This window comes from Candoia aspera, chromosome 14 (assembly GCF_035149785.1).
Source record: "Candoia aspera isolate rCanAsp1 chromosome 14, rCanAsp1.hap2, whole genome shotgun sequence".
In the NCBI taxonomy this organism is placed as follows: domain Eukaryota; kingdom Metazoa; phylum Chordata; class Lepidosauria; order Squamata; family Boidae; genus Candoia; species Candoia aspera.
Genome location: NC_086166.1, coordinates 20,108,870 through 20,135,986, shown reverse-complemented (window position 1 = coordinate 20,135,986; position 27,117 = coordinate 20,108,870). Strand labels below are relative to the sequence as shown.

The window sequence follows — 27,117 nt, the reverse complement described above, 5'->3', positions numbered from 1 at the left end:
AAAGAGAGGGCTATTTATCTTTCTCATGCTGTTACAGGATGTCGTATCTTAATGAGATTATTGCAACTTTAAAAAAATGCAGTAGTCAGATCAAAAAAGGAAGAGGCCGGGTCATCCTGCACAGGCAAACCTCTTTTTTGCATGTAACAGGGAAGATCTTACGTAACAGGGAAGATCTTACTTAACAGGACTCAGTTTTCCTGCAGCCCTTACATCCTGCTGCTTCCAAGTGAAGCCAATTCAGTGGCCTGCTAGAACCATTGAAATGGAGCAGAGCTTAACACAGCTTAGAAGCTGGCACAGAAAAAGAATATTATCTTAAAATAGCCTTAATGAGCATGCCAGAGAAACATAGGTTATTGCTCTTACACATTCAGCCCTCCCAAGCATAAAGAATCACATGCTTAGACACATTAGGTTAAGGAGTAAAAAGAAGCTTACTATTCTTTGTCGCTTCTGCTACATCCATCTTGGTGGAAACGATGAAGTTCCTTTGTTCTTTCCTTTCTAAATACTTAGTTTGCCCTAAACTCTCAGCCCTACAGCTGCCAAGAGCTGTGTGGAAGAAAGGGGCAGAATCCCTCATCAAGGCCCAAGCACATGGCCCTGATGAAGAGAGCAGCATCCATGCTGCCTCTCCCTGGGTGGAGAAGGGGGAAAAAGAGAAAGAGGAAGTGGGAATGGCAACAAACAGCTTCCTCAGAGTTGCATTGTGGGGCAACTTAATTTACACGTTAATGAGGCATGCTGGAAATGCCAAAACTTCCAAAGCCAAGGTTCCAGGGGAGAAGAGAAAGGGGAGACCCCTGTTTCCAAACCAGTGAATGGGAGTCCTACCGAGCCCTATCTCCTCAGTTTGCCCTGCCCCACTATTGATTGCTCCCCCACATCTTTGCAGCCTTGGATACTTCCTTCTTTGCCCAGCACCATCCATTCATCCCATGCACTGCAGTCACAGATGTTAGTCAGTTCTTACCATGGTTTACTGCTCACTTTTTTTCTCAGTGCCCCACCCCTCCCCCCAAAACAAAGGATGTTCAAACTATTTCAATGGAGCTAGGCTGGTTTTCTCATAAAAAGTGCCCAGGACCTCTGATAATTGTGGCCAACCCTGACTTGAAGTCCCTGCAGTCATGGAGCCAGTGCAAGGCTTCCACCTGCCCAAACCCTGGGGGTCCCTAATGTGCTGTGATGCCAGCAGGGAGCACATGCTGGAGGTGTCAGTGGGGTCCAGTAGCAGCATTGCCTCAGGTTGTGCAAAGCTGCTCTGCAAGGATAGAAGTTGAAAAGTCAGCAAACTTTGGTGTTCGAAAACTATTTTACATAATGTTTTCTGACTGGAAAAGTATTTCATACTGAGAACGTTGTGTCATAAGCTGGTTTGAGAATTTGCACAGAAAAGCAGACTGTAAGTTTTCGAAAGAAGGTTCTAAGACAAACAGAAAGAGAAAATGACTATTAATCAGAAGAAAAGGCAGGATTGTTAGAAGTTGCCCCAGAAGACAAGAAACAAGGAGTTTACATGAGAGAGGATCAGATCCAGTTTGCCATCAGTTTCTGAATGGCAATAGGAAGCTGGGTTGGTTCTTTTGTTGTTGCTTTTTGCTCAGGAGAGACAGGCAAGGGAATGTGGAAAGGAGCTGCACCTTCTTCAGGAGATTCCTATGTGTGGGCAAGGAGGGAAATACCATGGGGACCTGCAAGGGACACACCGTCCCTGGCCAAGGAGGACTTGCAACCATTCCTGCACCATGTGCAAACTCATGGCACTGCTGGAAAACATCTGCCATAGCCAGACTCCCAAACTGCTGGTTATGGCAAAAGGCTATTGCCAAGAAGGACAACGGCACGAAGAGACCACTACAAAGAAAGAAGTTGCTCTGTGTGATGAAACTGGTCTGCAGGTATTAACTTAAAGACTCTTGCCACAAGCCATTAAAGGATATGAAAGAAATCTTTATTTAATACAAGTGATCCATTTCAATGTAAAGCTCAGTCTGAGGAAAAACATGCGCAGCAGCTAAACTAAAATCCCCCTTACAGTTCTCACCTCTCCCAAACCCTACAAACATTCCCATATATCCAACAGCAAAAAAAACCCTTTCTTACTTAGCTAACTAGTGGTAAAATTCCATTCTACCTTCTCCCCATCCCTCACATTCCAGCCTAACGAGCACTGATAACCCCACAGCAACTGAACTTGCAGATGCTCAGCTCATCTTTCTCTGTCTTTCCTTTCCAGGCCCGACTACTTACTGCTGCAAATACTACAAAACCCAAAATCTCTAACCCTTAAGCTGGCAGGATGGCACATCCTGACACTGGAGGAGGTTGTTGTTGTTTATTCGTTTAGTCGCTTCCGACTCTTCGTGACTTCATGGACCAGCCCACGCCAGAGCCTCCTGTCGGTCAACACCCCCAGCTCCCCCAGGGACAAGTCCGTCACCTCTAGAATATCATCCATCCACCTTGCCCTTGGTCGGCCCCTCTTCCTTTTGCCTTCCACTCTCCCTAGCATCAGCACCTTCTCCAGGCTGTCCTGTCTTCTCATGATGTGGCCAAAGTATTTCAGTCTGGCCTTTAATATCATTCCCTCAAGTGAGCAGTTTGGCTTTATTTCCTGGAGGATGTACTGGTTTGATCTTCTTGCAGTCCAAGGCACTCTCAGAATTTTCCTCCAACGCCACAGTTCAAAAGCATCGATCTTCCTTCTTTCAGCCTTCTTTATGGTCCAGCTCTCACAGCCATATGTTACTGCGGGGAACACCATTGCTTTAACTATGCGGACCTTTGTTGTCAGTGTGATGTCTCTGCTCTTAACTATTTTATCGAGATTTGTCATTGCTCTTCTCCCAAGGATTAAGCGTCTTCTGATTTCCTGACTGCAGTCAGCATCTGCAGTAATCTTTGCACCTAGGAATACAAAGTCTTTCACTGCTTCTACATTTTCTCCCTCTATTTGCCAGTTATCAATCAAGCTGGTTGCCATAATCTTGGTTTTTTTGAGGTTTAGCTGCAAGCCAGCTTTTGCACTTTCTTTTTTCACCTTCATCATAAGGCTCCTCAGTTCCTCTTCACTTTCAGCCATCAACTGGAGGAGGACTGGAGGCATATACCTCGGGGGTCTAAGAGAACCATCCCTCCTATCCTCTCACCCAGCCTATCTCAACCTTTTGACCCTGGAGGATCCCTTGGGAACCCCCTGCACATATTGGCCAGAAGTTACAAAATTATTATATTCATTACATGCATAGAATGAAACGAATATAATAATGTTAACACTGTATTAATTGCATTAACAGTGTTCTTAAACTAAAAATAAAGAATGAAGCTTACTTCTTTAATGTGAAGTTGCCCTAATTTGAAATAATTTTTTAAACAAATCATGATCTCCCAGGGAACCTCTAGTGACCTCTCACTGAACCCTGGTTGAGAAACCCTGCATCTAAGTCATTTCCAAAAATACTGTATTGAAGAACACTGGGCCTAGGACAGAACCCTGAGGCATCCCACTGCATACCTCCCTCCATGTGGATGTGGGTTCCTGAAACACCACATGTTTCGTACAGTTGTTCAGCCACTGGTGAATCCATCTGGTTGTGGGACCATCCATCCCAAATTGTTCCATTTTGCCAAGAAGGAGGCTATGGTCAACTTTATCAAATGCCTTACTAGGCACACTACATCCACAGCATTCCCCTGGTCTACTAATCTAGTAACTTTGTCCAAAAAAACAGTAAGTTTTGTCTGACACAACCTACTTTTAATAAACATTTGCTGGCTTCTAGTAATCACCTTGTTCTTTTCTAAGTGCTTGCAAATCTACTGCTTGATGATCTTTTCTAGGATTTTCTTGGTATTGATGCCAAGCTGATAGGTGTATAGGTAGTCCTTGTTTAGCAACCACAACTGGGACTGGCAACTTGGTCATTAAGTGAAGTGGTCGCTAAGTGAAACCCCGACTGTGCTTTCTTTTGCTTTACAGACCTGCAAAGGTCATAAATGCGAGGATTGGTTGCAATTAGTTTTTCAGAACTTCCCAATCCTCCTGAACTGTTTTTCTCAGGATTTCCAGCCATGGAATTCTTCCTATTTTTTTTTTTAATCTTAGCTTATTGAAGTCAAATCTCTTCTGGCTGCCTTCAGTTTTCCCTGCCTGCAACGTGGATCATGCAGTCACTCTCTTCCAAGGTTCCTGCAACATCTACTTTCTCTTCTGTTTCTTTGCTTTCTTTCCATGATTCTGTGATAATTTATGAAAAAATAAATCTTTGATCAATAAAATCCCAGGACTTAGTGGAGAACTGACTCTCATATCCTTGAAAGTCCTTCTATGTAGGTACATCATTGTTTTCATCTGGAGGTTTATATCTTCCTTATAAAGCTTAAAGTGAATGTTAGCAAGAGAATTAATTTATAAAGTTTTGGCGCACACATGGGCCAAGTTCAGCCAATTTTTAATCAAAGTTGGTGCCTGTCTTTATATGGCACTGAGGTTTAGGTAATGTAAGCCTTGTTTAATATGGAATACCTTCTTGATCAATTGTTGAGAAAAAATCTTGAAATCTGTAGAAACACACTTGTTTACCTTCTTATTCTGAAGCTGGCGTTCTATTTCAATAACGTATCTATTTCTTGGCTCTCAGAGAACAAGCTGTCTACGTTTTACTTACTGGGATAGATGAGCGAGAGGCCGAAAACACATAGCGCAACTTGGTTCACCAGTTTGGCCCATCAGTCTTCTGACCCCCCTAACCCTTTAACAGGCCCGCAACTAGGGTCTGTGTCGCCCAGGCAAACATGGATTCCGCACCCATTTCGGTGCCCCCCCCCAGCACAGTGCCTGGAGCACATGCTCCGCTTGCCCCCCCAGTCACGGCCCTGCCTCTTAAATCATCCCCAAACAAGACAAAGATATCAGTCTACGGTGTCTAATCTGTAGGCCCAACTTGGCGCACCTGTGGTATCCCATTATGATTGCTCCATACTGCCCTAGAATGTAATGGGAAGGGTCCTTGTGGCCTGCCAATTCAGCAGCCCACATGAATGGTTTAGCCCTGACCCTAGAAAGGAAAGGGGACTGGCCCAACTCAGAATATCTATTTCTTCCGTGTCTCCAGCAATGTACAACAAAGCCACAAAGTCTGGCCTGGAGCAATTGCGATGTTTGCCTGGGCAGCCCCTACTCATATCTATCATTCCAATAAATGTTGCAAAGCCCAGCGAAATAGATCAGTGGTGCCAGCCTTCTCCCCCAACGACAGGTTTTGACCAAGGGAGGCTGAGGGTGCTCCAGGGTGGTAGTGAACTGGGGCATCTCCAGGGAAGTGCTTCTGCTGCAAAGGTGAGGGTGGAAAACTCCCATGGTGAGGGCCGTCGCCCAGACCAGATGGCAGTGGAATGGGAGAGGACCGCTCAGAGGGCTTTTTGGCCCTAGACCTGCCACTCTGCTGGATGCACATCTGTTCCCCCCTTCCTGAGGAAGATGTCGTTCACCTCAGCAACTGTCCTGGCAGAGACTGCCTGCAATGAAACAGGTGGGGCACAGGTAGGTCTTGCCTGAGTGGAGAGCAAGGTGAAATGTTTTGAAGAGCGGCCCTCCTTAAGTTCTCAGTGCTTCCTCAGTCAATACTGTTGGGAAAATCAGGATTCAACCTTGCATCATCTCACAAACATAAGCGGGAGGGACTCTTCTTTTGAAATGTGACTTTTATTATGAAGTGTGTCTCTGCTGTGTTCATGGGGAGTGTGGCTGCCTGACTTGCTGTTTCCTCCTCCTCTCTGGGCCCCTTGTGGCCAGTTCTCCATTTTGTTTCCTCCTGAGTAGACATTCATGCAGCAGATCCGAAAGTACCTCGCTTGCACGCACGCACGCACTGGAGTTCTTTTCTTTCTTCAATGTTGTGAGGGGGGGGTGAAGAGCATCCCCTGAAGGTGCCTCAAACTCATGAGAGAAGAAAAAGGGAGTTAGCCACAGGTGGGTGACCGGACCCTGAACCTGTGGGGCTGAGGATATGCGTGTTAGATAGAGCCGTTTAGGTTAGGAATTTATAGCTGATTGTGTAGAGTAGCTGGCGTCTACAAAGAGGTGTTTGAGTGGGATTAGCCTTTGAAAGGAGGAAGAGATAAGGATGGCAGAATCATCCCGGACACATAAACACATAAATTTAGTAACTAACTCAAGAATGCTTGGGAAACAAGAAGATTGTGAGCTGAGCCCTCAACAAGAGGGGGAGGACAGATTAGGGTATAAAAAGTTGGTGTTAACCTTGTTCTTGGTTCTTTCCTGCACCTGCATGGAGGGAACCCGCCTTTGCAAATGCGTTACAAATAAACTCTTTTCTCTGTATCATCGAACCTTGTGGATTGGAATTCTTTTGGGAGGTTTTCCCGCTGACAATTTGGCGAGCCAGCCAGGAGCCTGAGGTTCAGGACCGATCCAGAGGGGTTGCTATGAGAGGGTAAGTGGCCACCACTTCCCGTTGTTGAAGTGTCCCTGTTCGAGACCCCTCGGGACCGCCTGCCCAGGTTCCTATATAGAGCGACGATCCAGAGAAAAGAAGCGAAGCCCGACTGTTGGAGCAGCGGGTGGAGAGGCACCCAGCGGTTGGAGCCGGGGGTGGAGAAGTCCAGCTGATTTGGAGATCAGTTGGTGGGACCAGTCGTGGACCCTGACGAGGGTCGGAATAGGTGAGTTGTAAGGCTCGGGGAGTCGTGACTGACCGTGGGGCCCATGTGTGGGTGGTTAAACAGTCGCAGTTCCTGCAGGTAGCCGTGAGAGTCCGGTGCCTCAGGTCGGCTGTAGTGTTCCCTTGGGGACGGGTTTAGAAGAAGTCAGACTTTAAAAATAGCCAGCGTCTGCTGGGAGTCTGATAGGATCTCGCTGCGAAAGAGAGGGCTTAAAATTCGTATCCAGCGTGGGCTGGAGTCCTCCTATTTGGGGCGAGATCAGGAAGAGACCGGTCAGTCATGGGGAAGGCACAGAGCAAACTACCTAGGAGACTGGAGGCCGGGGTTGGAGCCCCGAGCAGAGGGCCAGATCCGGATGTGCCCTTAGGACTGGTTATAAACCAGTGGAGCATGCCATGGCTGAAAAGGTATACCAGAGGATTAGAGAAGGTGATGATGATTAAGCTGTGCACAAAACAGTGGCCAAAATACCCATTGGTCGATCCCGAACGTCCCTATTTTTGGGATCCCAATGGGATGTCCGATGGGTATTGGATCACTCAATTAAAGAACTATATTGTGGAACATGGTCTTATGGACCAGGTCCCTTATGTAGAAGTCTGGTAACATGTGTCTTGGGAAGGGCCAGACCCACCCACAGGCATTTTTGTAAGTAAAGAGGACAGCAGCAATGAGGAATGCCTTTTTAAACTCGTCTCGATGCCATAGGTTGAGGTCGGACTTTAAAACTAGCCAGCGCTTGCTGGGAGGCCGGCCCGGTTTTGCCCCCGACAGTCAGAGGCTTAAAATTGCTGGAAAGCAAATCCAGCGTGGGCTGGAGTACTCTACCTTGGGTGTAAAACAATCAGAGGGTCGAGAGGGGCTAGTGCTGATCAAGGATCAGGGTGAGAGAAGGCAGTAACCAAGATGGGCTGAGGAGAGTATAGAGGATCTCTCAAAAGAAACAGAAAAATGTAAGCAGGAGGGCAGGATCAGGGTAGCAACAATAAGGGAGGTTATGGAGCAAAGGGAACACAGCAGGATACCGCCACTCAGAGATGAGGAAAGTATCGGTGTGGAAATGGCGGGGAAGAAGAGAACTGGTAGAAATCAATCCTGGGAGTCCTTCAGGACTGTCAGAATTTGTATGAGTATGTGAAAATGTTTTCCGTTTGTAGGTAGTTGCCTGTGTATTGGTATGTATATTTGTTGAGGGAAATGGTGCAGAGTGTGTGTGTGCTCATGTGTGTGTGGCATGGGCATCTGTCCTGAGCTGAGGAGAGAAAGTTTGAAGAGGGAAGGAAGGGAGAGAAAAAACTATGTGAGCTTGTCCCTTAAGGAGTTAAACGTGAGCCTGTCCCTTTAGAGGAACTGAACTCCTCCACAGTAAAGGGGGAATGCTTCAGGTTTTTGGAAATCCATAGCCCTGGCCAGGCTGTGTGTCTTCCAAATTTTTGGCTTTGCTGTGAATGGAGGGACATGGGATTTGATTGTGCCATGTGTTCAGTGCTGTGAGTAGGTGACCAATTTAATTTGTGTGGAAGGGAATTGGGTAAAAGTGAATTAAATAAAGTGGAGGAGAAATAAGAATGAACTTGTGATGTTGAGATGACTTGAGAGAAAGAATGCCTATGGGGTGGTACACAATTTTGGAAAAATATGGTTAGAGAGGGGACTAAAGGGAAAGAAGTTTTTCCCTGTAATAACACCACAATTAAGCACCGGAGAAAGATGGTTTGTGGATGGGTCAAACAAAGTAGAAGAGGGAAAGAGGAAGTTGGGTTTTGCGATTGTTGAAGGAAATGGGGAAGTGATAGAGAGGGAGCTTTGCCTCCGAGTTGGTCGGCGCAGCGATATACTAGCTCATCAGAGAGGCCATAGCCCAGAGGTGGTGGGAAATCGGTGGGCATATAAATGGGCGAAGGAGGCCGCTGGCCAATTGGAATTACAAATGGTGGCGGTGCCAATTTTGGACCCTCCAGAGAGCCCGGTCTGGAAACCCACTGAGCAAGAAAGAAAAAGTTAAGAGAGGAGGGTTGCAGAGAAACAGAGAAAGGATGGCAAACGGAAGGAGGGGTAGAAGTAGTATCTCCCGAGGTTATGAGGGGAATTCTGGAAAAAGTGCATGAAGGGCATTGGGGAACCGATGCTTTGGTAGATGCAGTGAAAGGAAAGTTTTGGTGCTTAACTATATGGACCATAGCCCATAGTGTGTGTTGGAAATGCTTAATTTGCTTAAAAGTCAACAAAAAGGCAGCTAGAAAGAAAGAGAGGCAGGGGGGGGCGACCGTTAGCCTCCTGGCCGTTTCAAAGGGCACAGGTAGACTATACTGAGCTGCCAGAAAAAGGGGGGTGCTGGCGGAGCTCATAAATAAACAGGGTGTTTGCAGGGCAACCCCAGGAGGAGAGGGAGAAATGAGAAAAAGAAAGATAAAGAAAAATGAAATGCCTTGTTTTTAGCTCAAGGTTTGCGGCCCCAAAGAGGGGGAGGCAGGGGGAGTTCTCGGAAGATTGGGTCGAGGAGGTATTCCATGGGATGGAGGGCTCGGGAAACAGACAGGCACGAAAACGACCTGGAGAGACGCAGGCTCTCTGGGGAGGGGAGTTCAGTTAAATCACAATAGGGCAGTTGAGTGTGGATTGTCTCCAATAGGCCTGGGAGCGGCTAGATTCATCTTGATGGGAGCTATCGCCCTTTTAATAAAGCATTCCTTTCTCCTGGCTGAAAGGCAGGGAGGAAGAGTTTCTGTGTTCCTGCAGGGCTGTGATGGATTGCATGTGGCAACAGCCTGTTGAGGCATTGGTGTGCGGTTTTCTTTTAGAGAGCATTTGTTTGTCTGAATGTGCGCGTACATGTAAGGTTGAGAAACTGTTTTGAGTTGTGAAAGGAGAGTTGAGAGATTGTGTGAGTCTATTCCTTAGGTTTTGTGTGTGTGTGTGTTGTGATTTATGTAATTTGAATGCATATGATGGGAAAGTTGAAAGGTTTTTGTCAATCCTTTCCCATTTGTTTTGTTTGTTTTTTTAATTGTTTGAGGAGTATGTGTGTTTTATTATTTGCCCAGTCTCACCCAAACTCCCCCCCTTCAGTCTGCCTCTTGCCTGCTTGTTACAGGCTTGAGGATCCAGATGAGGAGACAGAAGGGTGACAGAGGGGAGGGGCAATGCTTTTACAGAAGATCCTTTACTCCCCCATTTTTTTAGGATTCTTCCTTTTATAATACCTTTACACACATCAGGGGAAAGCTTTTAAGTTTCTCTTTCTGCAGCTGCTGCTGTAGGGGGGGGATGTGGGCAGTTTCAGAGAGGCAATGACTCAGAGAAGGGGGGGCACCCCTTTGCTCTCACAGCTTCACTCTGCTCTGCCCCTGGCATTCCAGTTTTAGAAAAGTGTGTGTGTTTTTTATAAATTTTATATGGCTTAAATTTTAATCACTCCTCAACATAGCACATGATGATAAAAACAGGAGAGAGAGAGAGGGAAAATTTTGGACAATGTATGGTTTTAAGTAGAGCTTCCATGGACTGGTATGATCTATCTGAATTTTTGTTTTTGTTTTTGTTTTGACAATTTTGGTTATGGAAACAGTCCAAACACTAGATGGGCTCTTATGTCAATGCTTTCTTTTTGTGGTGATTGTTTTATAAGTTTTGATTTTAAGGAAGTTATTGAGAAATTAAAAATTGGCAAGTAAAATCCAAAGTAGTGCTTAGATATATCCAAAACTACACCTACCAATCTGGTCACATGGGACAAACGCTTTGGGGGATTGTGTGACTAGAACATGGACACAGGCCTTTGTGGTAACAATACTAAGTCTCTGGATTGCTCCTAAGAAAAGACAAGGAGTCAATCCATTTGAGATGGGTGACTCTATCTTGGAATTCTTAGTGGAGAAGTAGGAGACATGCATGCCATGGGGAGGAAATTTGTCTGCAAGTATTTGAAACAGTTATCTGCGCAAGTCTTGTCCTTGTCTCCCTATCTACAGGAACACAGAGTCCAACTGTTGGAATAGCAGACGCATCCTTTTAAGTCTGGAAATCGAGTTAAACCAGACAGAGGGGAGTCGGCAACTGAGCTGGGAGAAACCCTAAAGAAGACACTGGTGTTGCCAAATACTGCTGGACACTGGACTGTGCGGAAAAAGAAAATTGCGCCTGAACTTTTGTCTAATACCTTGTAGTTTTGATGACCATAATAGTTCCTGAACCTGGAAAAGAGAGTCACAGGGTTCAAGGGAAGCTTTGAAAACTCAATTTAGCACAATAGGGAATTTCTATTTCCATATGAAAAGGGATTAGGATACAGTTCTGAAATCCAGCCTACCTGTAGTATGGAACTACGGTTAATCCACTGGTATGGATTTGTTAGCCTTATGGGCTGGTGCCTATAACTCACACCATCCAAGAGGTGGAAGCTTCAGTTACACGGCATCATCAACAATGGGGAAATGAAAACCTGGGAGAAGATGATGATTGGAGCTGGCTATGGGACTGGTTACCAGGGTTTGGGTGGATAAAACAGCTTTGCTTTGTGATTATAGCTGTAGTTTGCTTATGCATATTAATATGCTGTTGTATTCAATGTGCCCCTGCATGTATTCAGATGGGGAAAGGATTGTGTGACAGCTTGAAGTGGAGGACGGAGCATTAGATGTTGCTTGAGTTTGAGGCAGTAAGGAAGTAAGAGAAAAAGGGGGGAGTTGTGAGGGGGGGGTGAAGAGCATCCCCTGAAGGTGCCTCAAACTCATGAGAGAAGAAAAAGGGAGTTAGCCACAGGTGGGTGACCGGACCCTGAACCTGTGGGGCTGAGGATATGCGTGTTAGATAGAGCCGTTTAGGTTAGGAATTTATAGCTGATTGTGTAGAGTAGCTGGCGTCTACAAAGAGGTGTTTGAGTGGGATTAGCCTTTGAAAGGAGGAAGAGATAAGGATGGCAGAATCATCCCGGACACATAAACACATAAATTTAGTAACTAACTCAAGAATGCTTGGGAAACAAGAAGATTGTGAGCTGAGCCCTCAACAAGAGGGGGAGGACAGATTAGGGTATAAAAAGTTGGTGTTAACCTTGTTCTTGGTTCTTTCCTGCACCTGCATGGAGGGAACCCGCCTTTGCAAATGCGTTACAAATAAACTCTTTTCTCTGTATCATCGAACCTTGTGGATTGGAATTCTTTTGGGAGGTTTTCCCGCTGACAATGTTAATCTAAATCTATCTCTACTTGTAACCAAGATCTACAAAATAAAATATAAGCAACCTTTGTTTTTACACTAACCAATGTGTGAAGACTGTTTTATTTTTCTGAACGCTAATCAAGCCTTTTCTGTGCAAGTCCTTTTTTTTTCTGGGACGCTTCTACTCTGCTACAATTGCTAAAAACACTGCCTGGAGTTCTGTTACTCACATTCTAGACTCCAACAAATACGAGTGACTGCCTAAAACCAACTTTGTGTGTGTGTGTGTTGCCTTCAAGCCAGTGTTGACTCATGGCAACTGCCTGGACTGGTCCCTGACATTTTCTTGGCAAGATTTCAGAAATGGTTTGCCCTTGCCTCCTTCCTAGGGCTGAGAGAGAGTGGCTGGCCCAAGGTCACCCAGCTGGCTTTGTGCCCAAGATGGGACTAGAACTCAGAGTCTGGTCTTCCGGTTTCCAGCCTGGGGCCTTCACCATGACACCAAACTGACTTCCAAGCCAACCTGTGCTGAGTCCAAACAAGACATGCAGTTATCCTCCCCACTCACCCTGTATTTTTCCTCACTAGCTGTTGAAGAGAAAAAGACAGCATGGGCTTGTACAGCAGGCAAGACTGCCATGTGATTGGGTGGTTTCCGTGGACCCAGCCTTTGTGGCAAAGTTCTTGTTCATCTATGTTACAGGAACTTAAACCATGGTTAGTAAATCAAACCATGCCAAGATGTGCAATACCATTTGATCCCTAGCATTAAGAATTTGCCATTTGGATGGAACCTTTGAAGCATTCTCAAACGAAAGAGTTATAACATTATACTGCGATTAGGGCCGCGAGGCTGGGAAAGATTCATGTTGGACACTTTGGGTGGTTTTGCCCAGTTATTGACTTGGTTCATATATTACACTAGGCCATAAATTGAATAGATAAATAATGTGATTTGATTAGGCATTGCATAAGCCCAGCCACCATGGTTTTTAAACCATGGTTTATTGTTTGTACTATTATTTTTCTGGTATATGTAATAAACATTGAATGAAAACAAGCTACGTGTCATATATTGGCTCAGCCTATGCAGACAAATACTGAACTAGATGGGCCAGAGTTCTGAGAGATGTAATTCTGCCGTCCATGTTCTTTCTTTGTTTATGTCATGAGTATGGATGGTGAGCAGGAGGGGGCCCCTATCCAGGGGGGAAGACACATGCGCAGTTTAGAGGCTTTGAACTGTCCTTCAAAGAAACTCAGAGCAGACCCACCTTGAGTTTTGGGTTTATCTGTGTGGGTTTCCCACGCTCCTTCAGTTTGGCAGGATTTTCTGTTTACTAGACCAGTTAATAAACACTAGAGACTAATTTCTTGTCTCAGCGTGGTTTTTTGCTTAAGTCAGGACAGTTTAGAATGTGCTGACAATTTTTCTGCAAGTACTGAGATGTGAGTTTGTCAGTTATGAATGAGGTAGGGAAAGCATGCAGAGTATGATTCCTAGAATTCTTTCGGACCCCTTCACCAGCAGACACCACAGGGAGCATCTGTATGTTCTGTGAAGACCCGGAAGTAATGTGCTGCCCTCCCCAAGTGTGTTGTGTCTGGCTGTCTCTCTCTGTGCTGCCAGGCACAGGATGGGCTGCCTGGGCTCCAGTCTGGGCCGCACGACTGGGAGGGAGGGGGCCGAGAATGGAGCAGGTGCCAAAAGTTGAGCAGCTGACTCTTCCATTGAGATACATGGGGGGGAGGGAGGTTTCCTGGATCATCTCCTCTTCAGCCCCTGGTGTGACCTGCCCATTTTGAAACTCAGTCTTTTGTGTGCCATTTCTCCCTCCATACCAACTTTGGTCAGCTTCTGTTTAGTTTTCCCAGGGTGGTCCCAAACTCTTTCAGATCATTCCTTCCTAACATTCTGTTGAGTTGGAAAGAACAAGGTAACTTGCTTAAAAATACCCAAGATGTTCTTGTTGAATGATGGTTCTGTCCCAGTGTGTGACCCTAAGCAACCAAATCCTTGCATGAGGAGAAAAGACGTGTGCGCTTCAATAGTGTAGACAAATTGCAATCACGCTGTACATTGCAGCCTCCTCCCCATAGCCTGTGGATGCCCATATAACTTTTGTCGTTTTGAAGGCCATCAGGGACTATGGACTACAGTTCTTATAATTTTTATTTAGGGTCGGTAGATGGTGGGTGCCCATCTGAGCTGGTTTAAGAAAGCAAACTTGGCAGGAAGGGAATCCAGATCAGCCAGTCCCATGGTGTGAGCTTTGATCCCAAGGCACTCGCACATTTCTGGAACCCTGATTTGTATAGGACAGACTTCCTTTTTAAGCATCTATATCAACCAAACATTGTGCAAAAGTTGCAGAAGCAAAAGGCCTGGAGCGGCTCACGGTCTAACCGCAGCTTGCCCTAAAGGAAGGAGGAAAGACCAAGAGAGGAACTGCCTGTTTTTCCCTGGGTTGCCAAAGGCAGGGAGCCTCTCAGGACAGATGCGGTTCACAGGCAGGGGACCCTGGGGTTTAGCCCTGCTCCCCCTCCCATTTCTCTTTGGTGCCCCAAGACCCGATTCCTGCATTCCAGAGCAACGCTTTTGCACAGAAAGAAATTCTTTTCAGGCAGGCAAGCACCTTCCAGCCCAGGCCTCTGGTGCAGCGGAATCCTGCGAGGGCTGGCAGAGACGTGGAGTGCTGTAAGGCTGAGCTGGTACTCAGCCCCTGTCCGGCCCACCTGAGTCCCGAAATACAGTGGGACTAAATCCACTGCTTGACGTATCTCGGCAGCAGAAAGGCCTCTCCTTCGGGCTCCCCAACAGGGCTAAGCTCAGACTGGCAACGGCAGCCTGCTGGCATTTCTGCGAGCTCCCCGTCCCCGGAGCTCCTGCAGTCGCAGTCTGCGAAGCCGCTGTCAATGGTGTCTAGATCCAGGCTGCCGATGGGGTCGCTTTCCCCGTCCCAGTCAGGCAATGGTGGGGCCCTGCGGAAGACGCCTTCCTCTGCCGGGGCCAAAAGGCGAGGGCTCAGGAGGGAGGTGACCGGCAGCAGGCCCAAGAACTCCTCTGGACCCCCCGAGGGGGAGCCAGAGGAAGGGTCGCTTGCCCAGGAGGCCGGCCCAGGTGGAAAGGAGTCCCGCAGCGGCGCCTTGTTCCCCTGCAGCAGACATCTGGAGACCAGGCCGCAGCTGCTGCTGCTGCAGCTGCCCAACTGCAGCCCGCGGTAGGCATCCCTCTCCCTTGTTTCCACCTCCTCCCACAGCTCCTCAAGAGCACAACACGGGCTGGCACTGCTGCACTGGGGGCAACAGGCTGCAAATTCCTCAGCCACCGTGACTGTGCCAATGGAGAGGCGGCCATAACCCTGCTCCCACGTGGCACCATGGTCTGTGGCAGAGTCCTGCAAACATTCCGGTAGGAAGGGGACCGACGTCAGGGGCTGCAGACTCTGGCCATCAGTCCAATCCCCCTTGGCACAACTCAAGAGAAGGTGCTTGGGTCCAATCCCAAATATTTCTGGCACAACTACGCCCCACTCAAACGCATCTAGGGTTGCTCCGGAGCATGGGGTGCCCGCCCATTTCTGTAGAGAGAAGGAGAGAAGTATGTGCCATTGCAACAGCTAGAGAAGGAAGGTGCCATCAAGGTGTTAGTTGCTGCATAGAATGTTGCTGCCTACGCAAACCACCTGCCAAGACGACCTTGGTACTATCTGAACGATCAGCTCTTTGGCTATCCTCTGCTCCGTTACTGCGCCAGCACTCTTGGAACTGTTCCAAACAGGTTATCAGCATATTGAGGACCCCACTCTAACTCCCCAGATGAGGGATTTAGCAGTGTTTGGAGATGCTGAACATCGCAGGAAACAAGATAGAATCCCATGAAGCTCAAACCACAAATGCCTTGGGTGCAGCACGACTCCCCTGGCTCTGCCATCTGGAACAGCCACCAAAGACCGTGAGACTCCTATAAAGCAGCTTTACCTGCTCTGAACTCAGACAGATGGTTGATGGAACCCTTAAGCCCTTGAGCGCCCCAGAAGAAGCCTCAAGGCCCTACTTCCCTCCCTCTCCCCTGGCAATGGTCATCCCACAGAAGGAAGGCGATGTCTGGGGTCAACTCAGGCCTAAATCTTGTTAGAAATGAATCTCAAAAATCACAGATTCTGATTAAACTTTAGAAAAAAAATAACTTCTTAATGGTAGGATGTTTGACAGTGGGAGAGAGGTGAGGGCTTCCCTTCTTTGGATGTGTTCCACTGGAGACCAGACAGCCATCTATTTGGGATACTTGAAATTGGATCCCTGCACTGAGCAGGGGTTGGGCTCGCATTGAGTGGTGCAATTGTGGGTGGGGAAGATTGTGGATGGCAGGTTTCACACTGCATTACAACACCACTAAGAATGAGAAACTAAAGAGGGGTGGGGAAGTGATAGCTCAACCTCAGAGGTGGTGAGGAGGTCTACTGGAAGGCCTTAGTCCAAATATTGTGCATGAATATTGCATATTCTCCTCAGCCTTCCCCAACAGATAGGAGCTAGGAATTTTAAAAGCTATGCGGATATGCATGGGGGGCACAGCTGGGAAAGGCCAGGATTCTGTCCAGCTCAGACCTAGGTAGACCTCTTTAGAAGACGAATCATGGAAGTCCACTGAAGGTTCTACTGGAAGCCCTGGGTATCAGGCCCACAACCAGGGTCTGTGTCACCTGGGGCAAACATGGATTCCGCGCCCATTGGTATGGCGCCCAGGGCACATGCCCTGCTTGTCCCCCCCTAGTTGCGGCCCTGCTGGGTATTACAGTGGTCCAGGAGCAACCTGAAATTCCCCAAACTTTGCCCCCACCCCACTTTATCCCTCAGATCTCGAGAGTAGAGCATCCAGGAAACATTGGCCCAGACGGTGGATGTTTTCTGTTCAGGGAGCAGCAATGGCAGGAAGTTGCAGATTGCAGCTAAGCATGATGTAATGTTACTGACTCAGTTGTTCTAGGCACAACAGGTGTCAAGCATTCCCTAGCAAATAGGGAATTTAAAAATCCCACATGTGCTTAGTCTGCTAATGTGGGAAAGAGGAGCATCTGTAGGTTGGATAGGCAATGGGGAGTCAGTAGGGAGTGCAGTGCAGGAGGAATCGGTGATGGAGGGGATGAGGATGAGGATCAAGTGTGCCTTTTGCTCTGATCCAGCCTGCTGCTCACACATTTTCACCGGCAGACTGGCCAGTGGGGAAGGGCCGTTGTCCTTGGATGGGAAAAGGGTCCCCTACTTCAGCCAAGAGGATCGCCTGCTTAGGGCTTCTTTCTCGGCATGCTTGCCTGCAGAAGGGTGACTGGGGAAACCAGGGCGTTGTAGAGGAGGATAGGCTGCTGGGGCAGGCCAGTGCAGAGGGGAGGCTGACTGATCTCTGCTGTTCCCTCACCTGTCCTGACCTGACACAAGAGCTGCACATGGGCTGCCCGCCTTGCAACAGGGAGCCCCTGCTGGGGTAGTGGTGGTCTTGGGGACTGCTGGGTGTGGGTGCGTCCCAGGCTGTGCTTCGTGAAGGCACCTCCTTGCCACTCTCGGTCCTCCCTTCCCTGCCAATTACCTGGATTAGTACCTAGCAAGGAGCTGGCTCCTACCTTGAAGTCTCCATTGTGGCTCAGGTAGAGAGGCTGGAAGAAGGGGGCTGGGCTGGGGGTGAAACAGTCCAGCTTCTTCCACAACCTGCATGGGGAAAGGAAGGCCGGTCACCAGATGTCATCCCACCTGCTAACAGGCAAAACACCCCGGAGTTGCACAGCAGCTTTCATTTCTCAAGTCCCCCAGTGCAGGAGGAGTCTTGAACCAGGGTGGGGGGGGGGGTGCTCTTTGCCCCACCCAGTGGCTGGTCTGCCTGGAAAACCCACCTTCCAGGTCCAGTAAAACCTGCCTGGAAGGTGGGTTTTCTCCCAGGTAATCCAGGGACAACAAGGAATTCATTTGTGCTTTGGGACATTATTGATTGTTCTCTGGCCCCCAGCCTCTGCCACTTGGCCCCTTGAGATACCTGCAGAAGCAAAACATACCAGCTCAGTTCATATAGCCGATGCTGGCTGGGATGATGGGTACTGGATGAAAAACATCCATTTTGAAAAAAAAAATGTAGTGGAAGAAGACACAGGAAAGCCTGCAGCTCTATGGCCAGGCCAAGGTGTCTGTCTCTTTCCGGTGCTGCGTCTGGCTTCCCTGGCATTGTCACTCACCTCTGGTGCCACCCCAGGAAGGCCACAAGGGCAGCAATCAAGCTGAGCACCAGTAAAAGCACCTCTAGCCATTGGACTCCACCAGGCTCCGGGGCTGAAGAAGGAATGAGAGTCATTCTTGTACCCAAACTTGAGTAACCAGTGCAGAAAGCCTGCTGCCAGGGGAGGCTCCGAAGCTGAGCTTGGGGTCAGAATGAACCTGGGGGGGAAGCCCTCAGGTCCTCATAAACTAGCTGCAGCTCAGGAAAAGCCAGGTTGCCTCTTGCGTGTTGTCCCAAACAAACTGCTTGGGGCAGGATGGGGTGCATCAACTGCTGACGCTTCCTACCCTCTTGGCCGAGGAGGCAGGGAACGGCCCAGCCTGAAGGTGGGGGGTGGTGTGGGGCTCACCGTGGGACAATGTCTTGAGGGCTGCTTGGGTGCTCCAGTCACTCCACATTCCCTGGTAAGAAGACCGTTGCCCTGGCTTTGCTCGCACCTGGAACTCATACTCCATATTCTCCTCAAACTCCTGGGGCAAGAGCCACACGCTCCGCAGGTCTTGCAAAAGAGATTTCTGGCTCTGCCCCTGTGCAAAGGAAAAGGAAGAGAGACATCTTGGGAAGTGCTTCCCCTTCGCAGCTGTTCTGGGGTGGAGCAGGCCTCCCCAGGAGAACCAGTCTTAACCCACGGCCACCCTTGGATTCTGTAAGATTAAGCTGGTCTCTGGGTCCTCTGCAAACCGGCAGTTAACTCTCTCTTCTAGTCACCCGGATTGTCCTGTGAAAACAATCTCTGCTGAATTGTTCTTTTCATCCTGAGGGACGGGGATGCCCACGAGACAAAAAGAAGTGTGGAAGGAGATGTTCTTGGCAGCCCTGACTTTGGCTGGGCTTCAGAGATCATTACTTCAACTTTTCCAAATCAATCCAAAAAACTAGTATCCACCTGCACTCTGCAAAGGTGGCTAGGGAGATACCGGCCAGGATGCCCGGCCATTCCTGAGCTCACCTGGAGGTGGGTGGCTTGCTGGGGGGCAGCAGGACGAGTCCGCCTCGTTACTGGAGCTGAACCGGTGAGGAGAGGCGTCTTTCCCTGGCTTATTTTTTGTTTCCAGAAAAGTGTACAGGGCATTGATCCAAATCAGGACCACCATGAGATGTGGCCATGGAGGTGGCCATGGAGGTGGCATTTCCAACCAGGGGGGCATCAGGGTTGGGGTTGGTTGGTTCAAACTTTGGCTTTAATAGGAAGCCTCAAAGCCATTCTCCTGGGCTTGGAGACAAGGCAGTCTTACCTAGTTAAATGAGCATTATTTGCATTTTTAAAAAGTAGGGGCAGGGGGAAGGAGGAGCAACTAGAAAAGGTCATCAGTCTTTCCCAAACACGAATTTTCCTACCATGCCTTAGTTGTACATGTTATTTTCCTCACCTTTAAACAAATCTGTTCTACTCTTTCCAGCTTTCCTCATTAAGGGAGGAGACTGTGTGCACCCCTCCTAAAGTCCTGGGAAGAAGCTACTCTCTGTTGGTCCACAAGGCTCAGAACCCTTGTCTAGCTGACTCTCATCTGGTGCCCAAAGGATGCCCCTAAGCCAAAAGCCAACCAAGGGCTTCCTTTAGAGGAGGGCGGGCCAGCCACATACCACCTTGGAGCGACTGGCCTGTCCTGAGGTTCCCTCCTCCCAAGAGGATCCTGCCCGGGCCTCCTGACTGACCTCTCAGGCACCACCTCACCCCGGAAGACCCCCGCTTGCTGCTCTGCAGTCTTACCTGCCAAGGGTGGCCTTTTTTCTTGTACCGCAACTCATACTGCAGGCTGCCATCCAGGAAGTTGTACTTGGGCTCCAGGTACCGCGTCTCCCAAGAAATGTTGTAGCCAGCGAGGGAAGCAGCTGCGGCCAGGTGGATCGGTGGGTGCGGCTTAACTGGAAGGTAAAGAGAAGCCAGACTAGGACATCCCACAGCAGGCGGCACCCTGCGGCTTGGAGAGAATGAAGGCGGCACGGAGGCTTGAAGGGGCGGCCCTCGGTTCAGCTTCCCCTCCAAAACCGGCCTGAGAACTTGGCTTGCTTTTTCCCGGAGGGCTGCGAGCGCCACAGGAGACAACTGGTGCTTCAGCATCTGCTCCCGGGCAGTTGCTGACACTGCATGGGGGACACGCTGAAGAAAACTGTATTTTATGGTCTCTTTTTGCTCTTTACAGCCTCAGCCTAGCACGCCCTGTCTTCTTGCTGAAGAACTGCACGTCGCCTTGAGCATCGCAGCGTTTTCACTGTGCTCATTTTCTTTGCTGCAAATGCACCTAAACATTGCACAACCACCTGGGCTCCAGCAACCACTCCAGGGCAAGCACTGACTGGGGGTCCTCACCGCTCAGGGGCAGTGGGGATCACACCACGCTGTTTGCACAGGAAGAAAACATTACCAGAAAAGCATGCACGTGGTGGTTCCCCTGGCGCTGCCCTTCGGAGCGTCCTTGTCCAGTTGGGACCTGCTGTGGATTCTCTGGCTCCCATCGGGGGTTCCAGCGCCAGGTCCTTCTCTGCACTTACTGTGGTTTTGGAAGACGAAGCTCTTCCTGCACCCCGGGAGAAGACGAGAAGGCTCGTCCGCAGGCGGCACCCTCCTCCTTATGCTGACCTCGAAGACGTTGTTGCCAAAGCACAACTTCTGCTCCAAGAAGCAGGTGTAGTGTGCGTGCGTGGCGTTGCTGGTGGTCAGGCCGAAGGAGCAGCTCCCTCCCTCTCCACAGTCCCTGGGAAGACCAAACACCACAGTGGGGTTGAGCAAGAGGGCACACTCATGGGGTTCGGGATGGGAACAGGGAGTTCGCAGGTGGCAGGGGAGGGTCTGTCCAGGCAGGCTGTCATGCCGGAAGCAGAACCTGATTTGGGAAGGGGACGGCTGCCGATGGCCCTGCTCCTGGTGCCGGGATGGGCAGAGGAATGCGGGGCACCACAAGGGCTTGGGTCAGCAGCGCCTTGTCCTCATGCCTACCAGTTTGCGGTGAGGTTGTACAGAGCCCTCCGAGTGAGGCCAACTCCGCCTCCCCACGTGCATTCCAGTGTCTGGATATAGTCTGCGAAGCAGGTGAGGTCCTGACAAGCCGAGGCTGTGTGGAAGCAAGAGGCTGCCATGTCAGGTTGCAGTTCCGCAGGCACCGGGGCCAAGAAGGCCTGGCCTGAATCCCTTCTCTCTAAGCTACCACCACCACCACCTCACTTGGCAACAGGCAGGTCTCCTGATGTACCCTGGGAGCCCCGTTTTCCTCAGAGCCACTGAGTTGGGTGAAGTCACGAGCCCCTTTTCCAGAAAACATAGATCCTGCTTCTCAAGTCCCCAGTGAGGGAGCAGGAGAAGTGGAGAAATGGGCAGGAAATAGTTTTAGGCCAATATTTCCTCATTGGCTCCCCTCTTTTTTCATTTGCACATCTCAGAAGGAGGGAAAATTCTTTGCTGTGTTCTTCTGTCACTTTTGGTCCCCTTGGGCAAGTGGGCACACAGCAATTTGCCACAATTATACAGTAACACAGTCACCATGTTAACACCAACTTTGTGTTTTAATCAGTCTTTTAAATTCGCACTGAAACACACCCCTGGCTTTTAAGATGATATTAAAACATTTGCATAACAGCACTGAAGTGCTGATTAAAAGAATTAAATTATTAAACAAGCATATTAACAAACTGCATTTCTGGTCCTTACTATTTCAGAAACTTTCCCTTCATAATTTCTTTTTGATTTACCTAGGGAACCACCTCTATGCACAAGCCTTTTTTTTTTTGCAAATAACAGGTCCCCTTAGGTACAGGAAAACATAAGAGGGAAGAGATAAATGAGGACAAGGGTACACAAACAAAAAATATAAGCATAATTCTTCAAATACACACATGTAGGGGTAGTTTGAAGCACCTTTGTGGCTGGTGCTGTAAACTGCATGGGATTTGCTTGTGGGCACATACAATTATTCACCTGTAAATTCATTTATAGGGAATTTGGGGAACAGGTATGGAACAGCCTTTCCCCACCTGCTGCACTGCAGATATCTAAGAGTACTACTCCCGTATCAGCACCCATGTTTTGCACTCGGGATGCTTTTGGTGGTGGAAGAAAGAGGGTGGGCACAGGGGGGCGGAATGCTGGAGCTGCTAGGCGTTTTGAGAGAACTGAATTTAGCATTTGGCCCACTAAGCACCACACTTCCGTCTGCCTTTGCTCCTGCTGATGTAAGGACTGCTAGGAAAGCTCCCTTTCTAGTTAGCTCTGAGGGAGTCCCATGGCAACAGAGCTGCTTCCCAAGGCAAGGCTTTCTATTGGATGGTTGGGCTGACCTGGAAGAGTAATTTCTAACACTGTATGGAAGAACTTACGCCCACCCCCAATTTTTCTTGGCTTGGCTTTCATGCCACCATGACCAAACTCATCAACAGTAATCATAGCATTAAACCTAGTTTGAGAGCAGGTGCAGGCAGAAACACTTCAGACAGCTGTAGAAGAGGGGAGAAACCCAGACCTTCTCCCCAAAAGTAGGCTTGGGTCCTGGATACAAGGTGTTACCTTGAAGGACTGAAAAGAAGCTGTGGCCCTGCATTTTGGATTTGTGCTCAGCTGGAGTAAAGAACTATGTCATTTTGATAAGTTAAACTGGATATCCCAGACTCAGTGGGCAATGGGAGTTGTATAGGCAGGGGTTTGTAGCTGTAGGCCACTCTGGATAACACAAGTGTGTTGATAGAACATGCCCTCAAAAATGTAGAGACAGGTGTACAAAGACAACTTACTGTTCTGGAGGAGAAGGAGCAACACAGTGGTCTGGCACAGCAGCATCCTTTTCTTCCTCTTATCAGCACTGGTTCACTTGCTTTCCTGAAAGCTGTCTCTGCGTCTTGGCCAAGAAGTGTGAGAGATTAGTAGTGGTGGCAAGTCAGGAGGCAGGACATAAACCTTATACACCCCCAAATGCTGGCCTTTCGAGATTCAGCAGAAGACTCTTGTGCTGTGTTTTAAGTTGTATTTCAAGGAAAGGGCTATTTTCCAACTCAGGAGCAGAGAACCAAACTCACAATCATTCTCCTCCTCAGCCTGCTACCTCCTCAGCCTAGAGGAAGCCCAAGGCCTCAAAATCAGAGTAGGTACAGCACATTACTGATCATGGTCACCCATGCAGAATTTCAGCTGGTTTTACAGTGTTGCTGGAACAATACCCTTCTATCCTAAGATGGCAGAATTTCATCCAGGATTACTTGGAGCTTTCCGGGATCTTCTTTTCTCTTGTCGTCTTCATCAGAGAGTATGCCTTGATTTTGTTGTGGCTAATTTTCCCACCTTGCCTCCTCAGGCTTGACCTATCTATCATTTAGGATACTACTGAGTTCCCCTTGAGCCCCAGGCTGCCATACAAGAATATAGTGAAGACAGCAGTATTTCAGTATTACAGTGGTGACAATGGGATATTTCAATTACCGTGACATCAGCTGGAAATCTAACTCTGCCAAGAGTCAAAAGTCTAGCAAATTCCTATCCTCTCTTGCTGACAACTTCATTTGTCAGAAGATGGAAAAAGGAACAAGGATGCTTGCTATCCTGGACCTAACCCTTAACAAGAGGGAAGCTGGTTGAAGAAGGGAATGTTACTCAAACCTTAGGAGAAAGTGGCCCTGTTGTGCTTGAGTTCATGATATCAAAGAAAGAAGGAAGAGTGATACTTGAATTTTAGATTTCAGAACAACAGATTTTGATCAGCTCAGAAGAAGAAAACCCAATGGTTTGAAATACTGAAGGAGAAAAAAAATGCCCCAGAAGAATGGGAAATCCTGCAAAATGAAACATGGGAGGTGCAACCCGAATAAATTCTAAGGGGAGACAAGTGTGGCACACACAGAACTACCTATACACTAAAAAGGAAAAGAACATATATAGAAAGTGGAAGGAGCGGTGTGCAAAGGAAGAAGGATACGAGGCAGCAACCAGGAACGGTAGGAATGATTAAAAAGGCTAATGCACCAAATGAGCTGAGGCAAGAAATATTCATTCAAAACAAGGGGAAAATAAAGTGGGATCGTTTGGGATACATCAGAAGTGAAACAAAAGGCAAAGAGTCCATAAGACTGTTATGAGGAGAAAGAGGTGGAATGCAAAGAGGTAAATTGGTTATGAGGGTGAGGAGGCAGAAAGTTTCAACTCATATTCTGCATTTCTCAGGAAGGAAATGAAACCCTGTGTCATGTTCATCGTTCCAATGTACTGAATACATCGTAACGTTTCGCATGTCAATTTCCTGATCTGTGTCTCACGTTTGCTGGGAGGAGATTTTCAGCCGTGCCAGGCTGTAATCTCCTTACTGTAACTGAGGAATGTATGTTTGGGTTATTGCATGTGTTCAAGGTTACTTTCTCAGGCCGATGTGTGATGGTTGCCAACACCTGGGAGGGAGTGGTTGCTAAGTGGGAGCTAGGGCGGGATCGGGTTTGAAGCGGGGGGTTTTAGTTTGTATTTGGCGCGCTTTTGCTCATTCCCAGCTTTCTTTGTATTTGCACACTATTCTTTCAATAAACCAGTTTTCCTTAAGCACCTGCTTGTGAGACTGAGTCTGTTAGAATAGGCAACCCTTACATAAAGCTGGGAATCCAAAACCTTATTCCGCTAGCCCCTATCCAGATCCATCTGTGAAGGGGAGCGCTAGCAATGAGTGAACCGAGATTGCAGGAGATGGAGAGCGAGGCATCGAGTGAAGGGGAACCGGACGCCATGGTGGTGAGAGCGGGGAAGGTACCCTGCAGCGACGCTCCGGAGGGTCGGGCGGGACCCGACCCCAACCCAAAGGAGAAGGAGGGACGTCAAAAAGCACCCAAAACGACCAGTACTTCGGCCGGTGACTACATCACTTGGGACGAGGACTCGGTCACTGGGGTGACTCAAGCCTCCTGGAAGCAGTGGTACCCGCTGTCACCTAAGGTGGTCAGAAAAGAGGCGCCTGAGGGATCCCCCACCCCTGACCGTATAAAGGTGTTGGAGTCAAAGCTAGACTTGGTCGAATTCATGCTGAAAAAATTGTCAATGGGCTGGGGTTCGCCTGAAAGAGGAAGGGAAGGGTCCCTCCGCAGACATTCCACCCCACCATCACCCCTAATATCCCCCAGAGGGAGAAGCAGGACCCGGCGCCGAGGAGAGGAGAGGGGCCCGAGGGTGACAATTTCGAGGTCCCCTCCGGCAGGGAGGCACTCGCTAGGGGCCGTGCCAAGGGCTGAACAACCAGAAGTGGCAAGACCCCCACCCTTCACAGTAAAGTTCGATGGGGACCCTACCAAATTGTCCTTCTTCATAACCAATGCTAACAGTTATATGGAGGACTGGGGACAGGGGTTCCGGTCGGAACGGGGCAAAATAAACGTCATTGCCACCAAGCTCAAGGGGAGGGCGGCCGATTGGTATGTACAGCTGTGCCAATCGGACACCCCGGAGTTAGAAGACTTCGAGGAGTTCCTGTGGGCATTAAGGCAACATTTTGAAGACCCGTTAGCTCAGGAAAGAGCGAAGCGGGCATTAAAGGGACTGTACCAAGGGCCATGATCCATGGCGGATTATGTGCTGGAATTTAAAGCCCTGGCTGGGAAAGTGGAGGATTGGTCCCAATCCACGTTGGTGGAGATGTTCAAGGATGGACTGGAAACTGAGGTTCTGAAGTGGTCCCTGGGGCGAGAAGACCCAAAAACCCTGTATGACTGGATTCAGCTGGCGGGCAGCACTGAGCATGCCCTAGAGACGTTTGCCCACCGAAGATCGGCGAGGTATGGGAGATTCAGTAAAGGGTCCCGCACCCCGGCTCCTCCAGGGAGATCCAGCCAACGGACCTGGGAGGAAGAGAAGGAGCGATGCTATGCATGAGGCCAGTGTCTGCGGTCCGGAAAGGAGGGACACCGAGCAGCGGCATGCCCAAAGGGAAAGACCGAGGACCGGCTGGGAAAGTCGTCCGGGAAATCTCCTTCTCTACCGAGAAAGATGAAGGCGGTGCTGGCGGAGGCTGAACCGGAGGAAGTCCCTTTCTTTGGAGATGAGGAGGAGGCTGTTCTTGATCAACCAGCGGGAAACGCCAGCCACCTGCTTTAAAGGGCGCCGCTGGGCAGGTGGAAGAGGAAGGGTGCGATCACGCTTCGGTGAGTGGAAACTTCCCTACACTGACAGTGAAGGTGAAATTGGGGTCCCGCACTCGAATGGTGGAATTGTGGGCAATGATTGATTCGGGGTGTTCTAGGTGTTTGATGCGCCCTGACGTGGTGGCTGCGTTAGAGTTACCCATGTTCCCTTTGAAACGTCCTATGATCTTCATGCAATTGGATGGATCTACAGCGGGAGGGTCGCCTGCGACTCTTTCCACAGGGTTGGTGGCGTTGCAGACAGGCAGTCACTGGGAGAAACTGCCTTTTGTGGTGGTGCCTGTGGGGGGTCCGTTTGTCATTTTGGGAATGCCTTGGTTTGTCCAACAAAATCCCCATATAAATTGGGTGCACAGAACTGTGACATTTGCAGATGGGTTCTACAAAGCCCCTGAGTGGGATGATACGGACGATGGGACAGTGAGGAGGGTGGCAGCGGCAACTCCACATTTCCTCAATGGTCCGCTAGATGGGCTACCGGTACAATACCAGGATTTTGCAGATGTGTTTGGGGAAAAGGAGGCTGATCGGCTGCCGCTGCACTGAAAAACTGACTGTGCCATAGAGTTTATTCCTGATGTGAAACTGCCAAAGCCAAAATCTATCCTATGTCCCAAAAGGAGCTGGCAACGCTACAGGAGTTTGTTGACAAAAATCTAGCTAGAGGTTTCATTGAACCAGCCAGCTCCCCAGTAGGGGCTCCTGTGCTCTTTAGACCAAAGAAAGATGGAACTTTGAGACTCTGTACAGATTTCCATGGATTGAACGCAGTATCAATATTAAATAAATATCCGGTACCGTTAATCAAAGACATGTTAGCACATCTGGCGAGGGGGAAAATATTCTCCAAGTTAGACCTGAGAGAGGCATATTTCCAGATTCGCATTTGGGAGGGGGATGAATGGAAA

General features: G+C 48.8%; 1 protein-coding gene across 1 annotated transcript in view; it reads right to left on the bottom strand.

Moving 5' to 3' along the window:
* Positions 1-14,149: 14,149 nt before the first annotated feature.
* The window catches only part of IL21R (interleukin 21 receptor), a 39,596-nt gene continuing 26,628 nt past the window's right edge, over positions 14,150-27,117 (bottom strand). The window contains exons 3-10 of the mRNA XM_063314611.1: positions 22,838-22,941; positions 21,054-21,168; positions 20,609-20,811; positions 19,827-19,981; positions 18,465-18,642; positions 18,075-18,168; positions 17,472-17,556; positions 14,150-15,431 (exon numbers count right to left, since the gene is read on the bottom strand). Of these exons, the coding sequence (XP_063170681.1) occupies positions 14,610-15,431; positions 17,472-17,556; positions 18,075-18,168; positions 18,465-18,642; positions 19,827-19,981; positions 20,609-20,811; positions 21,054-21,168; positions 22,838-22,883 (1,698 nt within the window). The 5' untranslated portion in view covers positions 22,884-22,941 and the 3' untranslated portion in view covers positions 14,150-14,609. The remainder of the gene's footprint in view (positions 15,432-17,471; positions 17,557-18,074; positions 18,169-18,464; positions 18,643-19,826; positions 19,982-20,608; positions 20,812-21,053; positions 21,169-22,837; positions 22,942-27,117) is intronic.